At 36.9% G+C, this 25,447-nt stretch overlaps 2 protein-coding genes across 2 annotated transcripts; one reads left to right on the top strand and one right to left on the bottom strand.

Annotated features, from left to right (window-relative positions):
• Nucleotides 1-740: 740 nt before the first annotated feature.
• On the top strand, nt 741-1,658 carry LOC126080195 (olfactory receptor 5I1-like). The gene has a single exon (XM_049891466.1). It carries the CDS (start codon nt 741-743, stop codon nt 1,656-1,658), a length of 918 nt encoding a protein of 305 aa, XP_049747423.1.
• Nucleotides 1,659-18,741: 17,083 nt separating this feature from the next.
• On the bottom strand, nt 18,742-19,671 carry LOC126079445 (olfactory receptor 5W2-like). The gene has a single exon (XM_049890441.1). It carries the CDS (start codon nt 19,666-19,668, stop codon nt 18,742-18,744), a length of 927 nt encoding a protein of 308 aa, XP_049746398.1. The 5' UTR covers nt 19,669-19,671.
• Nucleotides 19,672-25,447: the final 5,776 nt, after the last annotated feature.

The following is a 25,447-nucleotide window of genomic DNA, read 5'->3' on the forward strand; positions in this document are numbered from 1 at the left end:
GATAATTAGCTACATTTTCCTTTGCAAAAAACATGAGCCTACTAACCAATTTTTTACTAACCAAGCTGTAGGCACATGAGGTACATCATTTCAGAGGTGACAGCTTTCCCTTTGATCCACCAATACACTGTAGAGACAACCAGTGGCTCTGCTGAGGGAGGCAAGATTTAGTGGGTTAGAGGGAGTTTGTGTGATTGGAGGATGGTGAATCAGAGGAGAACAGATTGGATCAGACAAGACTGGAGATGAAGCAGCTGATAAATTGGCTTGTGCAACAGATAGAAGAAGAGATGAAAGAAGTAATGATTAATATGTTAGTGGAAGTTGTGTGGATTGGACAGAGATGAGATGTTTAGTTGTGGAATTTTGGATGCACAGAATGTGGTGGAGGGGAGAGTTAGAGAAATTATGGGTGAAGCCAAGGTTTAGAGTCAGCAACTAGCTTGAGGGTGGTGCCATTTAAGGTGGAAACAAATAGCTTTCAGGAATAAGAAGTGGTACATTAGCAATTTGGATTAAAAAATATAAACTTCTGCCGCTAAAATATTTGAAAACCTATGAGTTATGTTGGATTAACTGTACTCATGACTAAGTGCTATATGGATGCCCCAATAGATTTTAGAATGACTGTTCTATTTATTTTGGCATTTTTTAATTTTTTTTGTCAATGTCCAGGTTATTGTTGACATTGTCATCATTACTCTGTCACTGCTCCAGAAATCACAAAGCACTGCAAAGAGATGGAGGAAGTGAATGGCACAGAGAAGACTGAGTTCTTCCTCCTGGGATTCAGTGACCACCCAGAACTTCAGAGGCTTCTTTTTGCTGTGTTCTTTTCCATCTACTCGGTGACGCTCATGGGGAACCTTGGGATGATTTTATTAATCACAAGCAGTTCCCACCTGCACACCCCTATGTACTTTTTCCTCTGCATATTGTCCTTCATAGATGCATGCTACTCTTCTGTCATTGCTCCCAAATTACTGGTGGACTTGGTTTCTGATAAGAAGACAATTTCTTACAACGGCTGTGCTACACAGCTCTATTTTTTCTGTTCGTTGGTTGATACAGAATCTTTCCTCTTGGCTGCCATGGCTTACGACCGGTACATAGCAATCTGCAACCCACTGCTTTATACTGTTATCATGTCCAGGAGAATTTGTGGCCAGTTTGCAATGGGAGCATTTTTGGGGGGCACCATGAGCTCCATTATTCATACCACTAACACCTTCCACCTCTCTTTCTGCTCCAGAGAAATTAACCATTTCTTTTGTGATATCTCCTCATTATTTTCACTGTCCTGCACTGACACATATATGCATGACATTTTTCTAGTGGTCTTTGCTAGTTTGGTTGAAGCTATCTGTCTTTTAACAGTTCTTCTCTCATATGTCTTCATCATAGCAGCCCTTCTTAAAGCAGGTTCTGCTGAGGGAAGAAAGAAAGGCTTCTCCACTTGTGCCTCCCACCTGATCGTTGTCACTATCTACCATGGTACCTTGATCTTCATTTATTTGCGCCCCAGCACAGATCATTCACTGAATGTCGACAAAGTGGCCTCTGTGTTCTATACATTGATAATACCTATGTTGAATCCCTTGATTTATAGTCTAAGGAACAAAGATGTCAAAAACGCCTTTAGAAAACTTATCAGTTAAAAATTGCTTTCTTAAGAAAGGATGAAATAAGACTTGAAAATGTTTCAACAGTGCCTGTTTCTTGGACTATGATTAGAATGTTGGAGATATTAAGTTCAATATGGATGCTCTCCAAATATGCTGGTTATTAGATCTCAGCCAGAGAATAGGTCAGGTACTAACATCAGAACTGGCCCTCTCATATCACTTGTAATTATGTCTATCTCTGCCATTTTAAAGTGCAATTTGTAATATTATTTCTGGAACAGGTTTACCCTTCATTTTATCTCTTATATTTCATGTCCTTATTCCTTTCCTTTCCCATCCTAACCTTCCACCATGATTACTCTCAATATTGGATAAGCCATTGGCATACTAAAATTCCTGGTTTCATGAATATAAAAAAAAAAAATAGAATTCATTTAGCCTCTATTTCAATTAAGTTTTATCTTGTGTATATATGTGTGCATTGTAAGTTAGCTGTTCAAATCCTACTCACTCTAAAAAGGACCTGTTCAAATATAACCTCTACATATATATATATATATATTTTTTTCTTTTTTTTCCTGAATCCCCCCTCAACTACAGATGATAACTCGCAATCTGAATGCCACTTGAATCTTAGGCGTGCTTCTTTTAACACCCTCACCAATTTGCATCTTAACCTGAAGCTACATGTGACTGTGTTCTATAACTCTGTTAAAAAAAAAAAAAAAAAAAGTAACTCTGTTAGGGTTACTTGTTAATTCCTTACTCCTTATTTGATCCCTTGCCTCTACCATGAATATTCCTCAGTGTAGTTACTAAATGAATTTTTATGAAAAAAAAATCCTAAGTAATTTTACTGTTTATTGTTTTTTTAATGTTGAATAAATACCTCTAGTGGGAAGAAACTATTTTTTCCCCAGTATTTTTGGTTCATTTTCTGGATTGGCACTGTATATGCAATAACTATTAAAAGATATTTTTGAGTCTGATGGCTTAAAAAAAACAAACAAAAAAATTTGCTAATATTGACTAGATTAAAATTCCAATTCATAGAATATTCCATCAAGAACATATATAGTCTGAAATCTACATTGGTAATCAACAAGCTGAAAGCTCTGAGCGTGGTGGACTCTGAGAGACAGAGACGTGACCTGGAGCTCACTAACAGTGGGATGATAGCCTGATTTCAGCTGGGACATGGCCTGTGGAGAAAGCTGGAAAATCTAAAGAAAGTACTACACCCAAAGGTGAGATAGAGGCATAGGAGAGAGGAAGATCAAGAAAGCAAAGTCTTATGATAGCGGTACGCTGCATTCGAAATTCTGACCACAGTAAAATCCACTAGGATGGGATCTGTTGTCACAGAAGGGGTTTCTCCATGTAGATCAGTGGTGGAACAGGGCTTTGGCTAGTGTGTGCTTTTCAACAGTGAAGGCTGTTGTGTATTGCTGTTTGAGGTGATGAGAACCAAGGTTTTTTTTCTAAATTCTAAGCAGAGAATGCTCTCTGAAGGGCATGGGTCAATCATAATTGGTAGCTACTGATCCATATGCAGCTAAGTGTGTCAATTTGGCCATGGCCCTGGAGATAGGTTAATACAGGATCCCATAAAGTCAAGCAATCTGGGATTAATTATCTAAACCTCACTCCTTGGGAATGTGAGGTATGGGACTTAGATCAGGAATATGGTTCTAGGTGGTTGGCCATGGAAACAGATATGGGACTGTTTTGACCAAAAGTGGTAGACATGAAGAAACCCCTACTAAGCTCTAACTAGTTGTGAAGGCAGGTTTAGGAAGAACATGTCTTAAAGTAGCTTGGGAGAGAGCTACGCATATGGACGTTTTGAGGTTAGGACCTATAACTGGAATCTTCTAGACTGGGTGAGCATGTTCTAAAGAGGGTAGAAAGATGGAGCTTGGAGACTCGCTTTCATGAAATGATGCCATAAATAATACCTTTTTTTTCCAGGGGTCAGTCATATCAAGGTTTAGCCCCTGGATAGGGAGCTAGTTATTTTAGGGCTCCTCTATATCATCTTAGGAACTCTTTTGATAAAACTCAGGTAGTTGTGTGTACACTTTTTAAAAGTAAATATTTATTTCTGTGATAATAATTAGTACATTAGGACTTTTAGTAATGTTAGGCACCTTTATGAAATCAATACATTCAGTAAACCCTGCTAAATAGATGGAGAAAAAAAAAAAAAAAGCTCTGCTGGCACAGTGGTTAAAAAGCTAGGCTGCTAACCAAAAGGTTGGCAGGTGGAATTCACCAGCCACTCCTTGGAAACCCTCTGGGGCAGTTCTACTCTGACTATAGGGTTGCTACGAGTAGGAATCAATTAGATGAAAATAGGTTTTTTTTTTTTTTTTTATAGATGAGGAAACTGAGGTCTAACAAGGTTAAGTAGTCTGCAGAGGGACATTCAGCTAACAAGTAAATGGTAGTTTTTGGATTTGAACTCAAGTCTGTCTCACTTCAAAGTTCAAGTTCTTAGATTAAGTTCTCTCTCATCTTGATAATTTCTTAAAAACTATCAAATAAAATTTTAAAAATCGTGTTTTTATGGTTATATATAAAGACTATTAAATCAGCATCTTTAAAGGAAAGAGTAAAATAATAAACAGTAAGGGATATATTTTTCCTTAAATATATACATGAAAGATATTCATAAAAACCAATTTTAGATAACATGAGTAGGTTTAATTTCATAGAAGATGATAGAGTTAATTAATAGGTTATTCTAATAGAATACATTGAGTCTGGAAGAGGTATGGACAATGATTGGGATGCTGTGATAAATAATATAAATTAATCTGTGAACGCCAATTAAGGTATTTGTGATTATAGAGTCAAAAAACAAAAAAAAGAGATAATCAAACTATTTTATTTGCTTTCAAACCCTGTTTAATAAAAATAAGTAATGCAAAAAATTAACCTACTGTATATTGCATATTTTTAATGAATTATTTCATTCTTATGATTTTTTTTTTTAAGTACATAGTACTCAGCTCATTTTATACACTAAAGGAATGCATTATTTTCTTCACTTTTTGATGGTAGGTTTCTACAGGGAGGCCATGTGCCAGTGGCTCTCTAGCCAAGTGGTATGGCTCAGCTTGTCAAGAAGGGCCATGGGTGGAGAATGGGGCAAGGTAGGTGGAAGAAAGAAAGGAAAGAGGGGAAAGAGAGAGAAGAAACCAAATTACAAAGAAAAGCACACATACACACACACAAAAAAATGTGGCGGGAGAGTCAGCCCTTGGGGGCAGGACAGAAATAGGGTGGAGGGGTGGTGATTTCTCTTTCACCACTCACTGAGTGGCATGGCTCGCCCTTAGAAAGAAGAGGAGGCAGTGCAGAGGTGTGTGAAGTGGGGTCTGTATTGATCAGTAGGATCATCCCTCAATTTGTAATCATGGTTGTACCATAAACCAGGAGAAAGAACACAGACAGCCCCCGCTACACATACTTTCTGCCAGAAAACCCTGAGAATATGAAGTCAGTAAACAAAGTGTGGTTCTCAGCAGTCATCACTTAGATCTATGAAATCCCTGAAAGAAGGAAATGGACGTCATAGTTTAGCATCATTACACTGTCTTCATATTTTACCCCCGGATCCTTTCTCACTTTTTGTAATTAAAATAAGTTAAGGAAGAACGGTAGGATTGACTCAACTGGAAGTATTTCTATTGTAATGCAAACCTATTAAGTAATAATGTCAATAAAACCTTTTACATTTTAATAACTGTATTGAGCTTGCAAGATCCTTGGGTGGCACAAAAGGTTAAACGCTCACTTATTAACCTAAAGGTTAGCACCATGGGAGAAAGGCCTGGCAACTTGCTCCCATAAAGGTTGTTGTTGTTAGATGCCGTCTTGATGGATCTGACTCACAGTGACCTGTGTACAACAGGGCAAAACACTGCCAGGTCCTGCACCATCCTCACAATCATTGCTATGTTTGAGCTCATTGTTGCAGCCAGTATGTCAATTCATCTTGTTGAGAGTTTTCCTCTTTTTTGCTAATGCTCTGCTTTGCCAACCATAATGTCCTTCTCCGGGAATTGATTCCTCCTGACAAGATGTCCAAAGTATGTGATCTGTAGTCTCGCCATCCTTGCTTCTAAGGAGCATTCTGGTTATACTTCTTCCTAGACAGATTTGTTCCTCTCTGCAGTCCATGGTATATTCGGTATTCTTTGCCAATGCCACAATTCAAAGACATCAATTCTTCTTCAGTCTTCCTTATTCATTGTCCAGCTTCTGCATGCATATGAGGCAATTGGAAACATCATGGCTTGGGCCAGGGACACCTTAATCTTCAAGGCGACATCTGTGCTTTTTAGTACTTTAAAGAGGTCTTTTGCAGTAGATTTGCCCAATGCACTGTGTCTTTTGATTATTTGACTCCTGCTTCCCTGAGTGTTGATTGTGGATCCAAATAAAATGAAATCCTTGACAACTTCAATCTTTTATCCCTTTATCATGATGTTGCTTATTGGTCCAGTTGTGAGGATTTTTGTTTTCTTTATGTTGAGGTGTAATCCATATTGAAAACTGTGGCCTTTGATCTTCATCAGTAAGTGCTTCAAGTCTTCTTCACTTTCAGCAAGTAATATTGTGTTATCTGCATAATATAGGTTGTTAATAAATCTTCCTCCAATTCTGATGCCCCATTCTTCTTCATGTAGTCCAGCTTGTCAGATTATTTGCTCAGTATACAGATTGAATAAGTATAGGGAAAGGATACAATCCTGGTTCACACCTTTCCTGACTTAAAACCATGTGTTATTGTCTTGTCCTGTTCAAATGACTGCCTCTTGATCTATGTACACGTTCCTCATGAACTAAATTAAGTGTTTTGGAATTCCTATTCTTTGCAATGTTATATACAATTTGTTATCCACACAGTTGAATGCCTTTGCATAGTCAATAAAACACAAGTAAACATCTTCCTGGTATTCTCTGCTTTCAGCCAGGATCCATCTGAATCAGCAATCATGTCCCTGGTTCCACGTCCTCTACTGAATCCAGCCTGAATTTCTGGGATTTCCCTTTCAACATACTGCTGCAGCTGCTTTTGAGCGATCTTCAGCAAAATTTTGCTTGCATGATATATTAATGATATTATTCGATAATTTCCCCTATTTGTTGAATCACCTTTCTTGAGAATAGGCATAAATATGTATCTCTTCTGGTCGGCTGGCCATGTAGCTGTCTTCCAAATTTCTTGGCATAGATGGATGAGCATTTTCAACACTGCTTCCATTTGTTGAAACATCTCAATTGATATTCTGTCAATTCTTGGAGCCTTATTTTTCACTAACGCCTTCAGTGCAACTTGGACCTCTTCCTTCAGTACCATTGATTCCTGTTCATAATGTAGCTCCTGAAGTGGTTGAATGTTGACCAATTCTTTTTGATATAGTGACTTTGTGTATTCCTTCCATCTTCTTTTGGTGCTTCCTGCATTGTTTAATATTTTCCTCGTATAATCCTTCAATATTGCAATTTAAGGCTTGAATTTTTTCTTCAGTTCTTTCAACTTGATAAATGCTGAGTGTGTTCTTCCCTTTTGATTTTCTATCTCCTGCTCTTTGCAGGTGTCATTATAATACTTTTTCTTCTCAGGAAGCCCTTGAAAATCTTCTGTTCAACTCTTTTATTTCATCATTTTTTCTTAACCATAAAGGTTACAGCCAGGAAAACCCTATGGAACACATTTCTGCACTACTAGACTTGGGATCACCATGAATTAGAGTGACTCAGCAACAACGGTTTGGTTTGGTTTTGTACAGAGTTTTCAGTAGACTTTCATTCAAGTTAAATCGTGTTATTTCCACACACACCTATGTAATACCAATGATAATTCTTATTGTCTTAGTTATCCAGTGATGCTATAACAGAAATACCAAGAATCAATGGTTTTAATGAAGAGAAATTTATTCTCTCACAGTCAAGTAGGCTAGAAGTGCAAATTCAGAGCAACAGCTCCAGAGGAAGGCTTTCTCTCTCTTTCAGCTCTGGAAGAAGGTCCTTGTCATCAGTCTTCCCCTGGTCAAGGAGCTTCTCAGGTGCAGGAACCCTAGGTCCAAAGGATGAGCTCTGCTCCCAGTGCTGTTTTCTTGGAGATATGAGGTCCTCAACTCTCTGCTTACTTCCCTTCCTGTTATCTCTTGTAATATAAAAAGTGGTGTAGACCACACCCCAAGGAAACTCTCTTTACATTGGATCAGGGATGTAGCCTTAGTCAGGGTGTTATAATCATACCCTAATCCTCTTTAACATAGTCTAATCTTGCCTCATTAACCACATGCAGAAATTAGGATTTACAACACATAGTAAAATTACAATCACAAAATGGAGGACAACCACACAAAACTGGGAATCATGGCCTAACTAAGTTGACACATATTTTGGGGGGGCACAATTCAATCCATGACACTAACAATTTTTGTTTTATAGAATAAGAAATTAATTATATTAGAATCCATGGTCATGATTTTTACAATTACTTGATCCAGATAATCAACTGTATTTTATAAAAAAAGTTATTTTCCTCCCAATTTTGTAGTTAGACCCCATAATGGAGAAGTATATTTACGTTCAGAAATTGAATATAGTCCAAGCTTATTCCCATTAGTCTTTTATTCCTATCTACTTTGATGTCCAAGATTATACCTGATTTAAAAAAAAAAAAAAAACTTAAATGATCTCTGGCCAACTATCATTCATTGTATGTAAGCATTATGTATTAATTTCATAACATACACTACAAACATGCTCACATTCACACACTACACACACACACACACACTATCCCTTTAACCACATGCACAAAATAAAGAATTGTTTAAAGATAGAAAAAACTAACCAAAATCTCGCTACCTAGGGATAACTATGTTTTGTTACATAATCTGCCTGATTAAAAAAAAAAATAAAGAAAAATGACCATAATAAACACACTTTATATGTATACAAGTATTATTAATAGTTTTGTACTCCTTTTTATTTATGTACACTGATTTACTTAACCTATCCTATGAAAATGACTATTTAATTTATAAACAATTCTTCATGCAAAGAAAAAGATTTGAGTGGAACTTCAAACATCAGATACAAAAGTGAAGAAAAGATTTGAGTAGAATTTAAACCTGTATCTAAACAACTTTTCTGGTGTCACCAGTGTCCTTAACATATGACTATGTAAGCAACTGTCTATCTGTCTATCTTGCTTCAGGAAATAGTTGTCTGGCATTGAAGCATGGCTGCTATAAAAGAAGTTCAATGACTGATACTGGCCCCAAAGAGAACCAGAGTCACTCAGTCTCCATGGTGCTGCAAACGAGACTAGCAGAGACTCTGAGTTTATAAGAACATCATTGCTCTTATCAAGGCAGTACATTTTTAGTAATATAAAGGATAATTATTTACTGAAATAGTCTATGAAAGCTGTGTGATTTTTACAAACATGAAAACTTATTGTTTAAAGCAAATTGCTAGAGATTTAAAAAATCATAATAGAAGTTCTTTTGTTTACTGTCTCATAGTGAATAGACTGTTTATGAAATATCTTCTGTGGTACAATGTGCTTATACAAAATTCTCAAGTAATAAATTGTACCATAAATAAAATTTCCGATATGAAAATATTTCTGTGCCAGAACACAGACCAAAACACAGAACATTATCAGGTTTTCGGAGACTGTCCATGGGCCCCACAACCATTTGTTATACAATATAATAGATAATTTTATATATTTTTGAATTATTTAGAAGTGAGATCATAGTTTTTTATACTTTTATTTCTGATGATCTTCCACTCAGTAATATGTTTATGAGATTTCTCCATGTTGTTGTTGGCAACAGATCATTCTTATTGCTATGTAGAATTCTAATGTACAAACATAACATACATTATTTATATAATCCAGTTCAGGGGTAGGCAGACTATGACCCATAAGATTTAATTGGAGAAGTGGAGCCAAGATGGTGGAATAGACAGATGATCCCGATGAGCCCTTTTACAACAAAGACCTGAAAAAAACAAGTGAAACTGGTATATTTTTGACAAGCTAGAAGTCCTACACATCAAAGGCAAGCTTAGAAAACGAACTGAGGGGCAGGGGGAGAAAGGGACAGTTCAGAAGCAGAGAGGAGTTATCAGACCTGAATCTCGGGGAGTCCTCAGGCACCATTCCTGGGAATGGCGGTGGTGGGCTGGTACTAGCATTTGGCTGCAGTTTCCTCAGGGAGAAGCAGTCAGCCACACAGCCTACTCACACCTCCGGAACCAGAGAAGAACAGTGCTTTCGAAGTACTGGTGTATATTTTAGCACACCCCCAGCCCCCAAGCTGGCTTCAGTAGCTGATTTTCCTGGGCCTGAGATAGCCCCTGTTGAGCATGTAGAGCCATCCTCCTGGCATTGGAGAAGGAATAAATTTGCAATTGGGGGAAAAGATAATTTGCCAGCTCCACTAACCAGGGGAGCTCAGGACAGAAGCAGCTCCTGTCTAGGCATAATGGTCCTTGGACTTTGAGTACCTTCCCCCTCTCCAAGTACCTGTATGGGCCTATTTTTAAAAAATAGGCCCTTGTTGGCAAACTCCAACCATTTCAGCTGTGTGGCAGAGAGGTGGGTGTTTGATGTTTGACATTGCTTTGCATATTAAACAGAGTCCTCACCTACCCACATCAGGTGCCTAAGGACTGGTGGTTCCACTAAGGTCACCAAGCCACCTGCAAAAGGGGTTCAAGGTTAACTGGTACCTACCAGTTGATAGAACCAAAAATATTGGGGGCCCATGGTCCATCTACAGAAACCACCCACCTGTATGCTCTAGGGTGCAGGGATGCACTTTCCTCAGAGACACATGAGGGACTATTCTCAGCACCCTGTCTTCTTCAGAGTATGACCCCATGCTGTAATCAGATACTGGTAACTACACAAATCACCCCTGCCCCTCCAAGACCATAGGACAGAGCCTGTACCACACACTTGATGATCAGCTACTTGGACACCTGAGCTGAAGTCATACAAGAAAACTGAATGGACTCCTAGACTGATATACCTGATAACAGGTGTAGCCATCTGGGGACAGGACAGCACCAAAAACAAAAATAATCAAGCTAACTCACTCGAGCATTCCATATGGGCACATCAAAAAAAAAAAAAAAAAAAAAGCAAAGCAAGGAGATATGGCACAGAAGGCAAACATGAAATAAACTAATACAATAACTTATACATGGTTTGGAAGCAGCAGTCAATATCAACTCACATAAAGAAACAGACCATGATCACCTCAACAAACTCTCAAAACAAAGAATCAAGGGATCTCCTAGATGAAAGTGCATTCCTGGAATTACCAGAGGCAGAATACAGAAGATTAATGAATAGAATCCTTCAAGACATCGGAAGGAAATGAGGCAATATACAGAACAAGCCAAGGAGCACAGAGACAAAGCAATTGAAGGAATTTTAAAAAATTATTCAAGAACATAATGAAAAATTTAATAAGCTGGAAAAAATCCATAGACAGACAGCAATCAGAAATTCAGAAGATTAACAATAAAATTACAGAATTAGACAACTCAGTAGAAAGTTAGAGGAGCAGAATTGAGCAGGTAGAAACTAGAATTTCTGAACTCAAAGATAAATCACTTGACACTAATATATTTGAAGAAAAATCACATAAAATAATTAAAAAAAAATGAATAAACCTTAAGAATCATGTGGGACTGCCTCAAGAGAAAAAACCTGTGAGTGATTTGAGTACCAGAACAGGGAGGGATAACAGAAAATATGGAGAGAACTGTTGAAGACTTGTTACCAGAAAACTTCCCTGATAGCGTGAAAGATGAGAAGATATCTATCCAAGATGCTCATCAAACTCCACATAAGGTAGATCTTAAAATAAAGTCACCAAGACATATTATAATCATACTTGCCAAAACCAAAGATAATGAGGGAATTTTAAAAGCAGGTAGGGATAAACAAAAAGTCACCTACAAAGCAGAGCCAAGAAGACAAAGTTCAGACTACTCGGCAGAAACCATGCAGGCAAGAAGGCAATGGGATGACATATTTAAAAAAATGAAGGAAAAAATTTGTCAGCCAAGAATCATATATCCAGCAAAACTGTCCCTTAAATATGAAGGTGTTATTAGAACATTTCCAGATAAGCAGAAGTTTAGGGAATTCATAGAAACCAAACCAAAACTACAAGAAATACTAAAGGAAATTCTTTGGTTAGAAAATCAATAATATAAGGTATCAACCCAAGAAACTGGGCAGAGCAATCAGAAGTCAGACCAGAAAGGGAAATCAAAAAAACAAAGCAAGTTTAAAAAAAAAAAAAAAGCTCAAAACAGGGTAACAAGGATGTTATTATATAAAAGAAGTCAACATTAAAATAATAAAGAGGGACTAAGAAAAAAAAAAATCTTCTTTTAAGAAGTGTAATCATAGATCTTCCACACGGAGAGGAAGATACAGCGATACAAAGAAATAAATGTTAGGATTAAATTTAGAAAAATGGGGTAAAAAGGTAAACACAAAGGAGACAACTATTCTACTCATGAAAATAAAATACAAGAAAAAATAGAGACTCAGCAGAAACAAAATCGACAACAAAGAATGTGAAGAAAGGACAATATATAAAGATAATCTACTCAGCACATAAAATTAAGTGGGAAAAAGAAACAGTCAACAACACACAAAAAAAGACATCAAAATGATAGCACCAAATTCATACCTATCCATAATTATGCTGAATGTAAATGGACTAAGTGCACTAATGAGACAGAGAGTGGGAGAATGGATTAAAAAATGAGATCTGTCTATACGCTGCCTACAAGAGACACACCTTAGACTTAGAGACACAAACAAAGTAAAACTCAAAAGATGGAAAAAAATATATCAAAGAAACAACAATCAAAAAGAGCAGGAGTGGCAATATTAATTTATGACAAAATAGACTTTAAAGTTAAATCCAACACAAAGGACAAGGAAGGACACTAAATAATGATTAAAGGGACAATACACCAAGAAGATATAACCATATTAAATATTTACGCACCCAATCATGGGGCTGCAAGATACATAAAACAAACTCTATCAGCGTTGAAAAGTGAGATAGACAGCTCTACAATAATAATGGCAGACTTCAAGATACCACTTTCAGTGAAGGACATGACATCCAGAAAGAAACCCAATAAAGACATGGAAGATCTAAATGCCACAATCAACCAACTTGACCTCACAGACATATAGAGAACACTCCACCCAACAGCAACCAAATATACTTTCTTTTCTAGTGCACGTGGAACATTCTCTAGAATAGACCACGTATGAGGTAATAAAGCAAGCCTGAGTACAATCCAAACCATTGAAATATTGCAAAGCATCTTCTCTGACCATAAGGCCATAAAAGTGGAAATCAATAACAGAAAAAGCAGGGAAAAGAAACTGAATGATACCCTGCTCTAAAAAGACTGGGTTATAGAAGACATTAAGGATGGAATAAAGAAATTCATAGAATCCAAAGAGAATGAAAACACTTCCTATCAGAACCTTTGGGACGCAGCGAAAGGAGAGCTCAGAGGTCAATTTGTATCAATAAATGCACACACACAAAAAGAAAAAGGGCCAAAATCAAAGAATTATCCCTACAACTTGAACAAATAGAAAGAGAGATACAAAAGAAACCCTCAGGCACCAGATGAAAACAAATCATAATAATTAGAGGAGAACAAAATGAAATACAAAAAAAAAAAAAAAAAAAAAAAAAACAATTGAAAGAATTAACAAGACCAAAAGCTAGTTCTTTGAAAAAATCAACAAAATTGATAAACCATTGGCCAAACTGACAAAAGAAATATGGGAGAGGATGCAAATAACCCAAATAAGAAATGAGATGTGCGATACTACAACAGATAGAACTGAAATTAAAAGAATCATATTTAGATTACTATGAAAAATTGTACTCTAGCAAATTTGAAAACCTAGAAGAAATAGATGAATCCCTAGAAACACACTACTTACCTAAATTCACAGAAACAGAGGTAGAACAACTAAACAGACCGAAAACGAAAGAAGAGATTGAAAAGGTAATCAAAAAACTCCAAACAAAAACAGCCCTGGCCTGGACGGCTTCACTGCAGAGTTCTACCAAACTTTCAGAGAAGAGTTAACACCACTACTACTAAAGGTATTTCAGAGCATAGAAAAGGACGGAATACTCCCAAACTCATTCTATGAAACCAGGATATCCCTGAAACCAAAACCAGGGAAAGACACCAAAAAAAAGAAAATTACAGACATATCACTCATGAACTTAGATGCAAAAATCCTCAACAAAATTCTAGCCAATAGAATTCAACAGCATATCAAAAAAATAATTCACCATGACCATGTGTGATTCATACCAGCTATGCAGGGATGGTTCAACATTAGAAAAACTATCAATGTGATCCATCATATATAAATAAAACAAAAGACAAGAATCACATGATTTTATCAATTGATGCAGAAAATGCATTTGACAAAGTTCAACACCCATTCATGGTAAAAATTCTCAGCAAAATAAGAATAGAAGGAAAATTCCTCAGCATAATAAAGGGCATTTATACAAAGCCAACACCCAAAATTATCCTAAATGGAGAGAGCCTGAAAGCATTCCCTTGAGATCAGGAACCAGACAAGGATACCCTTTATCACTGCTCTTATTCAACGTAGTGCTGGAGGTGCTAGCCAAGAGCAATTAGGCTCGATAAAGAAATAAAGGACATCCAGATTGGCAAGGAAGAAGTAAAAGTATCTCTATTTGCAGATGACATGATCTTATACACAGAAAACCCTAAGGAATCCTCAAGAAAAAAGTGAAAATGATAGAAGAGTTCAGCACTGTATCAGGATACAAGATAAACATAAAAAATAAGCTGGATTCCTCTACACGAACAAAAAGAACATTGAAGAGGAAATCACCAAATCAATACCATTCACAGTAGCCCCCAAGAAGATAAAATCCTTGGGAATAAATCTTACCACAGATGTAAAAGACTTATACAAAGAATACTACAAAACACTTCTGCAAGAAACCAAAAGAGACCTACACAAGTGGAAAAACATACCTTGCTCATGGATAGGAAGACTTAACATTATAAAAATGTCTATTCTACCAAAAGTGATCAATACATTTAATGCAGCTGAGATCCAAATTCCAATGACACTTTTTAATGAGATGGAAAAACAAATCACCAACTTCATATGGAAGAACAAAGTGAGAGGCCTACTGCACCTGATTTTAGAGCCTATTATACTGCCACAGTAGTCAAAACAGCCTGGTACTGGCACAACAACAGATACACAGACCAATGGAACAGAATTGAGAATGCAGACATAAATGCATCCACATATGAGCAGTTGATATTTGACAAAGCCCCCAAAGCAGCTAAATGGGGAAAAGACAATCTTTTTAACAAATTGTGCTGGCATAATTGGATATCCATCTGCAAAAAAAATGAAACAATACCCATACCTCACACCATGCACAAGAAGGAGCTCAAAATGGATCAAAGAACTAAATATATGATCTAAAATGATAAAGATCATGGAAGAAAAGTAGGGACAACATTTGGAGCCCTAATACATGGAATAAACAGTATACAAAACATTACTAACAATGCAGAAGAAAAACTAGATAACTGGGAGCTCCTAAAATTCAAACACCTCTGCTCATCCAAAGACTTCAGCAAAAGAGTAAAAAGATTACCTACAGACTGAGAAAAAGTTTTTAGCTATGACATTTCTGATCAGTGCCTGATCTCTAAAATCTACATGATACCGCAAAAACTCAACTGCAAAAAGGTAAATAACCCAATGAAAAAATGGACAAAAGATATGAAGAGACACTTCACTACGGGAGACATTCAGGTGGCTGATAAATACATGAGGAAATGCTCAGATCATTAGCCATTACAGAAATGAAAATCAAAACTACAATGAGATTCTATCTCACTCCAACAAGGCTGGCATTAATGCAAAAAACACGAAATAATAAATGTTGGAGAGGCTGTGGAGAGACTGGAACACTTATACATTGCTGGCGGGATTGTAAAATGGTACAACCACTTTGGATATTGATTTGGTGCTTCCTTAAAAAAGCTAGAAATAGAATTACCATACTATTCAGCAATCCCATTCCTTGGAATATATCCTAGAGAAATAAGAGCCTTTACACAAACAGATATATGTACGCCCATGTTCATTGCAGCACTGTTTACAATAGCAAAAAGCTGGAAGCAACCAAGGTGCCCATCAACAGATGAATGGATAAATAAATTGTGGTATATTCACACAATGGACTACTATGCATCAATAAATAACAGTGATGAATCTGTGAAACATTTATAACATGGAGGAATCTAGAAGGCATTATGCTGAGTGAAATTAGTCAGATGCAAAAGGACAAATATTGTATAAGACCACTGTTATAAGAACTTGAAAAATTGTTTAAACAGAAAAGAAAATACTCTTTGATGGTTACTAATATTCACCAATTAGATAGTAGATAAGAACTACTTTAGATGAAGGGAACGAGAACACACAATACAGGGAAGGTTAGCACAACTGGACTAAACCAAAAGCAAAGAAGTTTCCTGAATAAACTGAACACTTTGAAGGCCAGGGTAGCAGGGTTGGGGGTTTGGGGACTATGGTTTCATGGGACATCTTAGTCAATTGGCATAATAAAATCTGTTAAGAAAACATTCTGCATCCCACTTTGGAGGGTGGCGTCTAGGGTCTTAAACGTTAGCAAGCAGCTATCTAAGATGCATCAATTGGTCTCAACCCACCTGTACCAAAGGAGAATGAAGAACACCAAGGACACATGGTAATTACGAGCCCAAGAGACAGAAAGGGCCACATAAACCAGAGACTATATCAACCTGAGACCAGAAGAACTGGGTGGTGCGTGGCTAAATCGAAGACTGCCCTGACAGGGAATACAACAGAGAACCCCTGAGGGAGCAGGAGAGCAGTGGGATGCAGACCCCAAATTTTCATAAAAAGACCAGACTAAATGGTCTAACTGAGACTAGAAGGACCCTGGTAGTCATGGCCCCCAGACCTTCTGTTGCCTCAGGGCAGGAACCATTCCCAAAGCCAACTCCTCAGACATGGATCGGACTGGACAATGGGTTGGAGAGGGATGCTGGGGAGGAGTGAGCTTCTTGGATCTGGTGGACACTTGAGGGTAGATGAGAGGGTAGAGGGGGTTAGAAGCTGGCCGAATGGACACGAAAAGAGAGAGTGGAGGGGGGAGCGGGCTGTCTCATTAGAGGGAGAGCAATTGGGAGTATGTAGCAAAGTGTATATAAGTTTTTGTGTGGGAGACTGACTTGATTTGTAAACTTTCACTTAAAGCACAATAAAAATTAAAAAAAAAAGTACCCAAATGAAAGCTTTTTGTTTCTCAAGTAATTAATATGGGTATCTTCATAGATCCTTTACCCCTAATAACCACAATCATATTATGAACTTTCTTACGAGTTATAAAAAATACATTCAAGGCTTATACTATTTCCTCAGTTAACTTTGTTTTTACTGCCATGTAAACATCACTCAAAAAATGTTATCGAGTATGTTGACTTGATTATATATGTTTTCCCCTTCTATGGCATGACACAACGCAGGTGTTTATTATAACAAGGATGAAACACTCATCATCACAGAGTACTCTTAATCTCAGTTTATACACAATGTTTTAACAAACCACATGACAGATAAAATGATGACTTGAGGAGAGGTTAGATTCTGAACCAAGGCTAGAGGAATTTGTCCAGTCCTGAGATGGGGTGTGGAGTAGGGAGGGGGGATGAAAGGAAGTCTTCCTAGATGAAGGATGGGGAGAGTTAAGAGCTACAGCACAAGGATGAACTTCACCAAGTCTTTCTTTTTGCTTTTTCATATCTAATAAATTGGGGCTTCATTTTCTCTAAAAACATTGTCATATCCACTTCATCATCACTAATTGCCAATCCTTCTTCCTCAAATACTTTCCTCTCGCCAATTGACATGTCCATTCATAATTTAGATCAGAAACTATATGTCCCCATTTCAAAGACTCTTTTCTTCTTTGCAGAGTAGATTTAGACATCTTACTCTGGATTAAGAGCACCTTACCTTTTTATTTCTTAACGTTTTACAGTTTGTTATAAATTCTGTGAATAATTATCTAATTACTGTTTGTCAGTTACACAAGATTATAGGATTCATTAGTACAGACACTATTGAATTGATCATAAAATACAAATCACCAAGAAGTACAATAGGCACTAAATAAACACACAGCTTTAAGAATAATTCAGGTAATGCAAGAAAGAAACTATTATAGTTTGAACTGTATCCCCCTAAATGTGTATCAGCTTGGACAGGCCATGATTCCCAGTATGTGTGGTTGTCCTCCATTTTGTGATCTAATGTTATTATCTCTGTGTTATAAATCCTAACTTTTATGATGTTAATGAGGAGGACACAATCTACAGGATTAGATTGTGTCATCAGTCAATCTCTTTTGAGATAAAAATCAAGAGGAGAGGGAACTACTACCACCAAGAAAAAAGGAGCAGAGAGTGTCATTTGGACCCTGGGTGCTTGTGCTAAGAAGCTTCTAGACCAGGGGAATACTGATGACAAAGACCTTCCTCCAGAGTCGGCACAAAGAGAAAGACTTCTCCTGGAGCTGGTACCCTGAATTCTAACTTTTACCTTTCTAGGCTGTGAGAGAATAATTCTTTCTTTGTTATAGTCATCCACTTGTGGTATTTCTGTTATAGCAACACCAGTTAACTAGGACAGAAACATTGAACAAATAAGACTTTGGCACACTTAGGAGACAAAACTGTTTGCAAAATTAGAGAGTACTGTGCTTAAATTGAAAACACATAAAAATTATAGAATGTTTAGGAAACTACCTAACATCTGGTATAGTTGAGAATTTATATAAATACTCATTGTGTTAAAGTATTTGAGATCACATTGTTCTATACTAAATGATTTGAAGAAAACAACTGTTTATGTGTGTGTATAACTATTTAAAACAGCTTTTTATTTTTCAGTTTTTCCAGAGCCTCTTTCACCTTTCACATCCTTGTTCCATAGACTATAAATCAGAGGGTTTAACATGGGGATGACAAGGGTATAAAACAATGAGGTCACTTTGTCTTGCTCTAGAGAGTAGGCAGAACTTGTTTGGAAATACATAAAGAGCATAGTTCCCTGGAAAATCGCAACAGCCGTTAAGTGAGAGGTGCAGGTGGAGAAAGCTTTGAACCTTCCCTCAGCAGAGTGGATCTTTAAGACTGAGAGGATGATGTAACAGTAAGAGACAAGAACCCCTGAAATGGTACTCAGTTCAATGAAGCCAAAAACAGTGAATAATGCCAACTCATTGACCTGAATATCAGAACAGGAAAGGAGGAAAAGTGGAGGTAAATCACAGAAGAAATGATTAATTTCATTTGACCCACAGAAACATAAGTGGAAAGTTAGCGTGGTGTGTATCAAAGCGTCCACCATGCCCACCAGGTAAACCCCAGCCATGAGCACGGAGCATACCCTGCTGGACATGTTGACTGTATAGAGCAAGGGGTTGCTAATGGCCTTGTACCGATCAAAGGCCATCACTGCCAGCAGGAGACACTCAGAATCTGCAAAGACACAGAAGATGAAGAATTGCAGAGCACAGCCATAGAAAGAAATTGATTTGTCTTTTGTTAAGAGGTCCACCAGCATCTTGGGCCCAATTGCTGTGGAATAACAGAGGTCACAGAAGGAGAGGTGGCTGAGGAAAAAGTACATTGGAGTTTGAAGCTGGGAGTCCATTTTAATTAAAATGATCATTCCAAGATTTGCCACAAGAATAATGAGATATATGACGAGAAATGTGGCAAATATGGTTGCTTTGATCTCAGGGTTATTAGTAATTCCCAAGAGGTGGAATTCAGTCAATGAAGAACAATTTTTTCCATCCATTCTTCTTTGATCTTGTTCTAAACTGCTACGGGAATGACAAGAAGGTTATAGATCAGGGTTTAACTATGTTAAAAAAAAATACGTAAAATACTGTCTGTAAGGCAGAACACTTTCTCTCTGTAAATTGTCTTCTTTATCCTCAGAATGTAACCCAGATAAATGTCACTGTTAGACAGACATTGTTATGTTATTGAAAAATAAATAAATAAATGCCTGGAACAGGAGGTTTAAATCTAAATCTGTATATCAGTCTTGACGTATGTCGTTTGTGTTAGTTTCTCCTGTCTTAGCTCAGACAGTAGCTTTGATTAAATCTAAAGCTAAGTCCAGATTCAAAATAATATTAAAGAAACACTAAAGTTAGAGCCACAAAGCCAGAAGACACACACCTAACAGTCTGACAGGTAAAAATAAATACCCCTTTGGACAAAAAAAAAAAAAAAAATTCACATTTATTGTATTCATCCAGAAACATAATTGATTTTAAGATCTAACAACAATAAGTAATACTCCATATAAACTAATAAATGAAATTGATTAAGCTACTGTTTTTCTCTATGATGTCTTTTGATTCTACTGATTAAACATGAATGGACCATGTCTTATTCCACTTTCCTATCACACTTCATCTTGGTTTGCTGAACTTTTACAACCCAGTTATATGACTGACCTGAACCCAAAGGATAAGTCCATTGACAAACTGAAGAGAAGTGATACAAAGGGAAAAACAGAATTAACACACATTTGCATCTCTTTGGATTGTTGAATTGAATTTTCCATAAAAAATGCAAATGGGAAGAGGGGTAATAAATGTTTCAGACTTATAAAGGGTTCATTTTCTTGTTTATGTGTTTGTGTGTGTGAATGTCTGTTGGTGTATAAAAATTGAAATGTGAATGGTAGTCTGATTTTTTTTTTCTGTACTTCAGTATTTTTTTTTTCAGTATTATTTTGTATGGTCCATATGAACTTGAATTTATACATATTGGTATTCTTAGTGTGATACCTCTGTTATAGTTGGAATAACACTAAAAGAAAGCTTAAATTCACATGTATAGTGATGTCACTTGAGTGGTAACAAAAAGTAATGATTCCCTTAGGAATTTTAGTAAAAATATAAATTAATAAAATATCTCCTTTACTCATACAAAATGAGGTCAGTCCAATTCACACAGCTTCAATCATAAAATATTACAGTTTGGTTGTTTGACTGCAGAGTTTATTTAATTGAATTAGTAGGTATAAAATGATTTATTTATAAATTCCTCAATATTTGATTCCTCAATTTTCAAAAAAATTTTTTTTCTGCAGTCTTTTAATTTGTCAATTCAGGATCCTACCTGAGATGAGCATGTCTTTCTCTTCTGATTTTGGGTAGGTGAACACTAGGCAGGGCACGCTTTATTTTTCTTAGTGACATTTGGGACTTAAATCTCTAAAGGCTCTGCTCTCATTTTTTGTGTCATACAAACATGTGACTAATTAGGTCCCTGGATCTGCATCTTTCCCCTGTGAATGCTGCACCTTTTTTTAACAAAGCCTGAAGTTTTCATTCAAAGTGATCAATGTTGAGTAACAACAATTGAGTCTAACGCTATGCTTTATAGCTACCTTGACTCTGCACCCTCCTCTAGTCAAATCGCACATCTAATGAAGCTCGGATAGACTTGCTACTGTATGATTTTCATCTTGTTTCTATTGTTCACCCTGTTTCTTTCATTTCTGAGACAAAGATCTTCACTTCTGCGTTTAGAAATAAGATAATCTTTCTTATTTGGTTACTCTTTATTTTCATTAATCATTGTCTGTTTTACTCTCCCCAACTACATACCATCCATCCCCAATCCAATGATTTTATGACTGTATAGCATTCATTACACATAACCCACTATGTCATGAATTGTTACGTTTTTCTGTTTATAGTTGACATTCTTACAGTCTCTAGAACAAAAGTTTTCAAAAGTAATTGATCATTAATTGTTTGGTCTTAAATATCTTCTGGTTGTCTGGAAAAAATGAACAAAGACTAGAAATAATCAGACTTCAAGGGCTGTTTCTCTCATAGAATTGATAGTTGTGAGGATGTTCTTTTTAAGAACACACATGTGATAGAAGGATGCTTTCAAGAAAAAATGAGCTCAGTTCTATTCTCTCTCTTTCTCTAATACTGAAATTATACATAAAATATGCAGCAAGTCAAAAATTTCTTTATGTACAAAGTTCAGTGCAATTATATTATTCAAGTTATGCAACCATTTTCACTATCCTTTTCCAAATCATTCCATTACCATTAACATAAACTCAATATTCCCTAAGAAAAAATTCCCTCTCTCCCCTTCCTTCTCACCCTTGATAGCCACTAAATAATCTTTGGTTTCTATATATTTGCTTACTTCATAGAAATGAGATCATACAGTGTTTGTTCTTTTGAGACTGACTTATTTAGCTCAGAATGATGTTAAGTTTCATCCATGTCGTAGCATGCATCAGGATTTCATTTCTCTTTATGGGTGACTAGCATTCCATTGGAAACCCTGGGGGCGTAGTGGTTAAGTGCTACAACTGCTAACCAAAGGGGTCGGCAGTTTGAATCCACCAGGCACTCCTTGGAAACTCTACGGGGCAGTTCTCCTCTGCCCTATAGGGTCGCTATGAGTCGGAATCAACTTGACGGCACTGGGTTTAGTATTCCATTGTGTACGTACCACATTTTGTTTATCTACATTTTGTTTATTTTAAAAATAATCTTTAAGCAACACACACTGGTGATGGTTGCACAACATAATTATCGCAATGGATGTCACTGAATTGTAACTGAAAAAAGTTAATTGACATATGTTTTGTTATACACATATTTTACCAAAATAAATTTTACTTAAATTATACATAAAACTTAACTTTTGTGTTCAATTATTTATGGCAGTACACTGAAAATTGCTGGATACTGGACATGTGATTTTTTTTCCCACTCAACCTTCCCCCTAACCCCATAGATATCAGTGTACTACGCCACCCTCCCTAAAATTTAGTCTACCATCTTGGCTTGATCGGACTTCTTCATCAGGGCCCAGAGTTAAATCATGCTTCCACCTTGTTCTGAAACATAAAAATATCCATCCACTCTTCCTCCCATGTGTTTTAAGTACCTTTTTGTTCAGGAATGGGCTTTCAGGGGCACAAGTATGGACTTAAATATAGTCCATCGTAGCTTCCTTACTAAATGCCAGGTATTTTTCACATATTAACTTATCACCATACATTATTTATTGTATTATCTTGTGCATCCTGAGTTTTCTCTAGCAATCTCATTATATAAATGTGGAAAGTAAGACCCAGAAATGATAACTAAACACCTGGAGGATCATGGACATTAAGTTATCTGACTCCAGAACACTTGCTCTCAATTGATTCCTAACTACAGTCTTATAAAACAAACCATTCTTTAAAAAATAAAATCTCTTTGCTACTCTCTTGGAACGTTATAGTGCTTTTATGTTAAAACCAAATTTGGAAATGCACTGAAATAGTAATCCACAGATTGTTAGAAATCTAAGAGAACTTATAGATCGTCAAAGTTCCACTTTTAAAGCCAGGCAGAATTCCGGCCATAATAGAGGACAGAGGTGTGCAAATAGAAAGTGTCAACAGATTTGAAACATAATCTGTTTTATCTATTTTAGACAAACACTTGAACATTATTAACTTTGTTGTGGAATGGGCTACTATATTGCACAATTCCAGGGAGGTGGTAGAAAATAAGAAAATTGGTGTCACCCGAAGTTGTGCAAGGTGGTAGACCTGTGGAAGTTCACTGCTTGGCCACATTCTGAGTGATATTTGATAAATGTGAATTGTTGCAGGATACTGACAAGAATATATTTCTGTGATTATTAAACACCTACTATTGATACTTTTAGGTAACGAATAATAATTACGCATACTCATGGTATGTTGTATCTTTTTTTTCTTTTTTTATTGTCCTTTAGGTGAAAGTTTACAAATCAAAGTCATTCTCTCACACAAAAATGTATATACATTTTGCTATATACTCCTAATTGCTCTCCCCCTAATGAGACAGCACACTACTTTCATCCACTCTCTCTTTTAGTGTCCATTCAGCCAGCTTCTGATCCCCTCTGGTCTCTCATCTCGCCTCCAGACAGGAGATGCCAACATAGTGTCATGTGTCTACTTGATCCAAGAAGCTCATTCTTCACCAGTATCATTTTCTATCCCTTGTCCAGCCCAATCCCTGTCGGAAGAGTTGGCTTAGGGAATGGTTCCTGCCTTGTGCTTACAGAAGGTCTGAGGACCATGACCACCAGGGTGCTGCTAGTCTCAATCAGATCACTAATTCTGGTCTTTTTACAAGAATTTGGGGTTTGCATCCCCCTGCTCTCCTGCTCCCTCAGGGGTTATCTGTTGTGTTCCCTGTCAGGGCAGTCATTGGTTGTGGCTGGGCACCAACTAGTTCTTCTGGTCTCAGGCTGATGTAGTCTCTGATATATGTGGCCCTTTCTGTCTCTTGGGTTCATAATTACCTTGTGTCCTTGGTGTTCTTCATTCTCCATTACTCTAGGTAGGTTAAGACCCACTGATGCATCTTAGATGGCTGCTTGCTAGAGTTTAAGACCCCAGATGCCACTCTCCAAAGTGGGATGCAGAATGTTTTCTTAGTAGATTTTATTATGCCAATTGACTTAGATGTTCCCCAAAACCATGATCCCAAACCCCTGCCCCTTCGAAGTGTTCAGTTTATTCAGGAAACTTCTTTGCTTTTGGTTTAGTCCAGTTGTGCTGACCTCTCCTATGTCATGTGTTTCCTTTCCATTCACCTAAAATAGTTCTTATCTACATCTAATTAGTGAATACACATCTCCCTCCTTCCCTCCCCCCCAACCATCAAAGAATATTTTCTTCTCTGTTTAAACTATTTCTTGAGTTCTTATAATAGTGGTCTTATACAATATTTGTCCTTTTTTCAACTGATAATTTCACTCAGCATAATGCCTTTCAGATTCCTCCATTTTATGAAATGTTTCCCAGATTCATCACTGTTCTTTATTGATGCGTAGTATTCCATTGTGTGAATATACCATAATTTATTTATCCATTCATCTGTTGATGGGCACCTTGGTTGCTTCCAACTTTTTGCTATTGTAAACAGTGCTGCAATGAACATGGGTGTGGATGTACCTGTTCGTGTAAAGGATCTTGTTTCTCTAGGATATATGCCAAGGGGTAGGATTGCTGGATTGTATGGCAGTTCTATTTCTACGTTTTTAAGGAAGTGCCAAATCGATTTTCATGGTGGATGTACCATTTTACATTCCCACCAGCAGTGTGTAAGTGTTCCAGTCTCTCCACAAGCTCTCCAACATTTATTATTTTGTGTTTTTTGGATTAATGCCTGCCTTGTTGAAGATGGAATCTCATTGTAGTTTTGATTTGCGTTTCTCCAATGGCTAATGGTAGCGTAATGGTTAAGTACTACAGCTGCTAACCAAAAGGTCGGCAGTTCGAATCTGCCAGGCGCTCCTTGGAAACTCTATGGGGCAGTTCTACTCTGTCCTATAGGGTCGCTATGAGTCGGAATCGACTCGAAGGCAGTCGGTTTGGTTTTCTGGTTTTGTAATGGCTAATGATCATGAGCATTTTTTCATGTATCTGTTAGCTACCTCAACGTCATCTTTAGTGAAGTGCCTGTTCATATCTTTTGCCCGTTTTTTTAATAGGGTTATTTGTCTTTTTGTAGTTGATTTTTTGCAATATCATGTAC

The sequence above is a fragment of the Elephas maximus genome, chromosome 7 (assembly GCF_024166365.1).
Source record: "Elephas maximus indicus isolate mEleMax1 chromosome 7, mEleMax1 primary haplotype, whole genome shotgun sequence".
Taxonomy (NCBI): Eukaryota; Metazoa; Chordata; class Mammalia; order Proboscidea; family Elephantidae; genus Elephas; species Elephas maximus.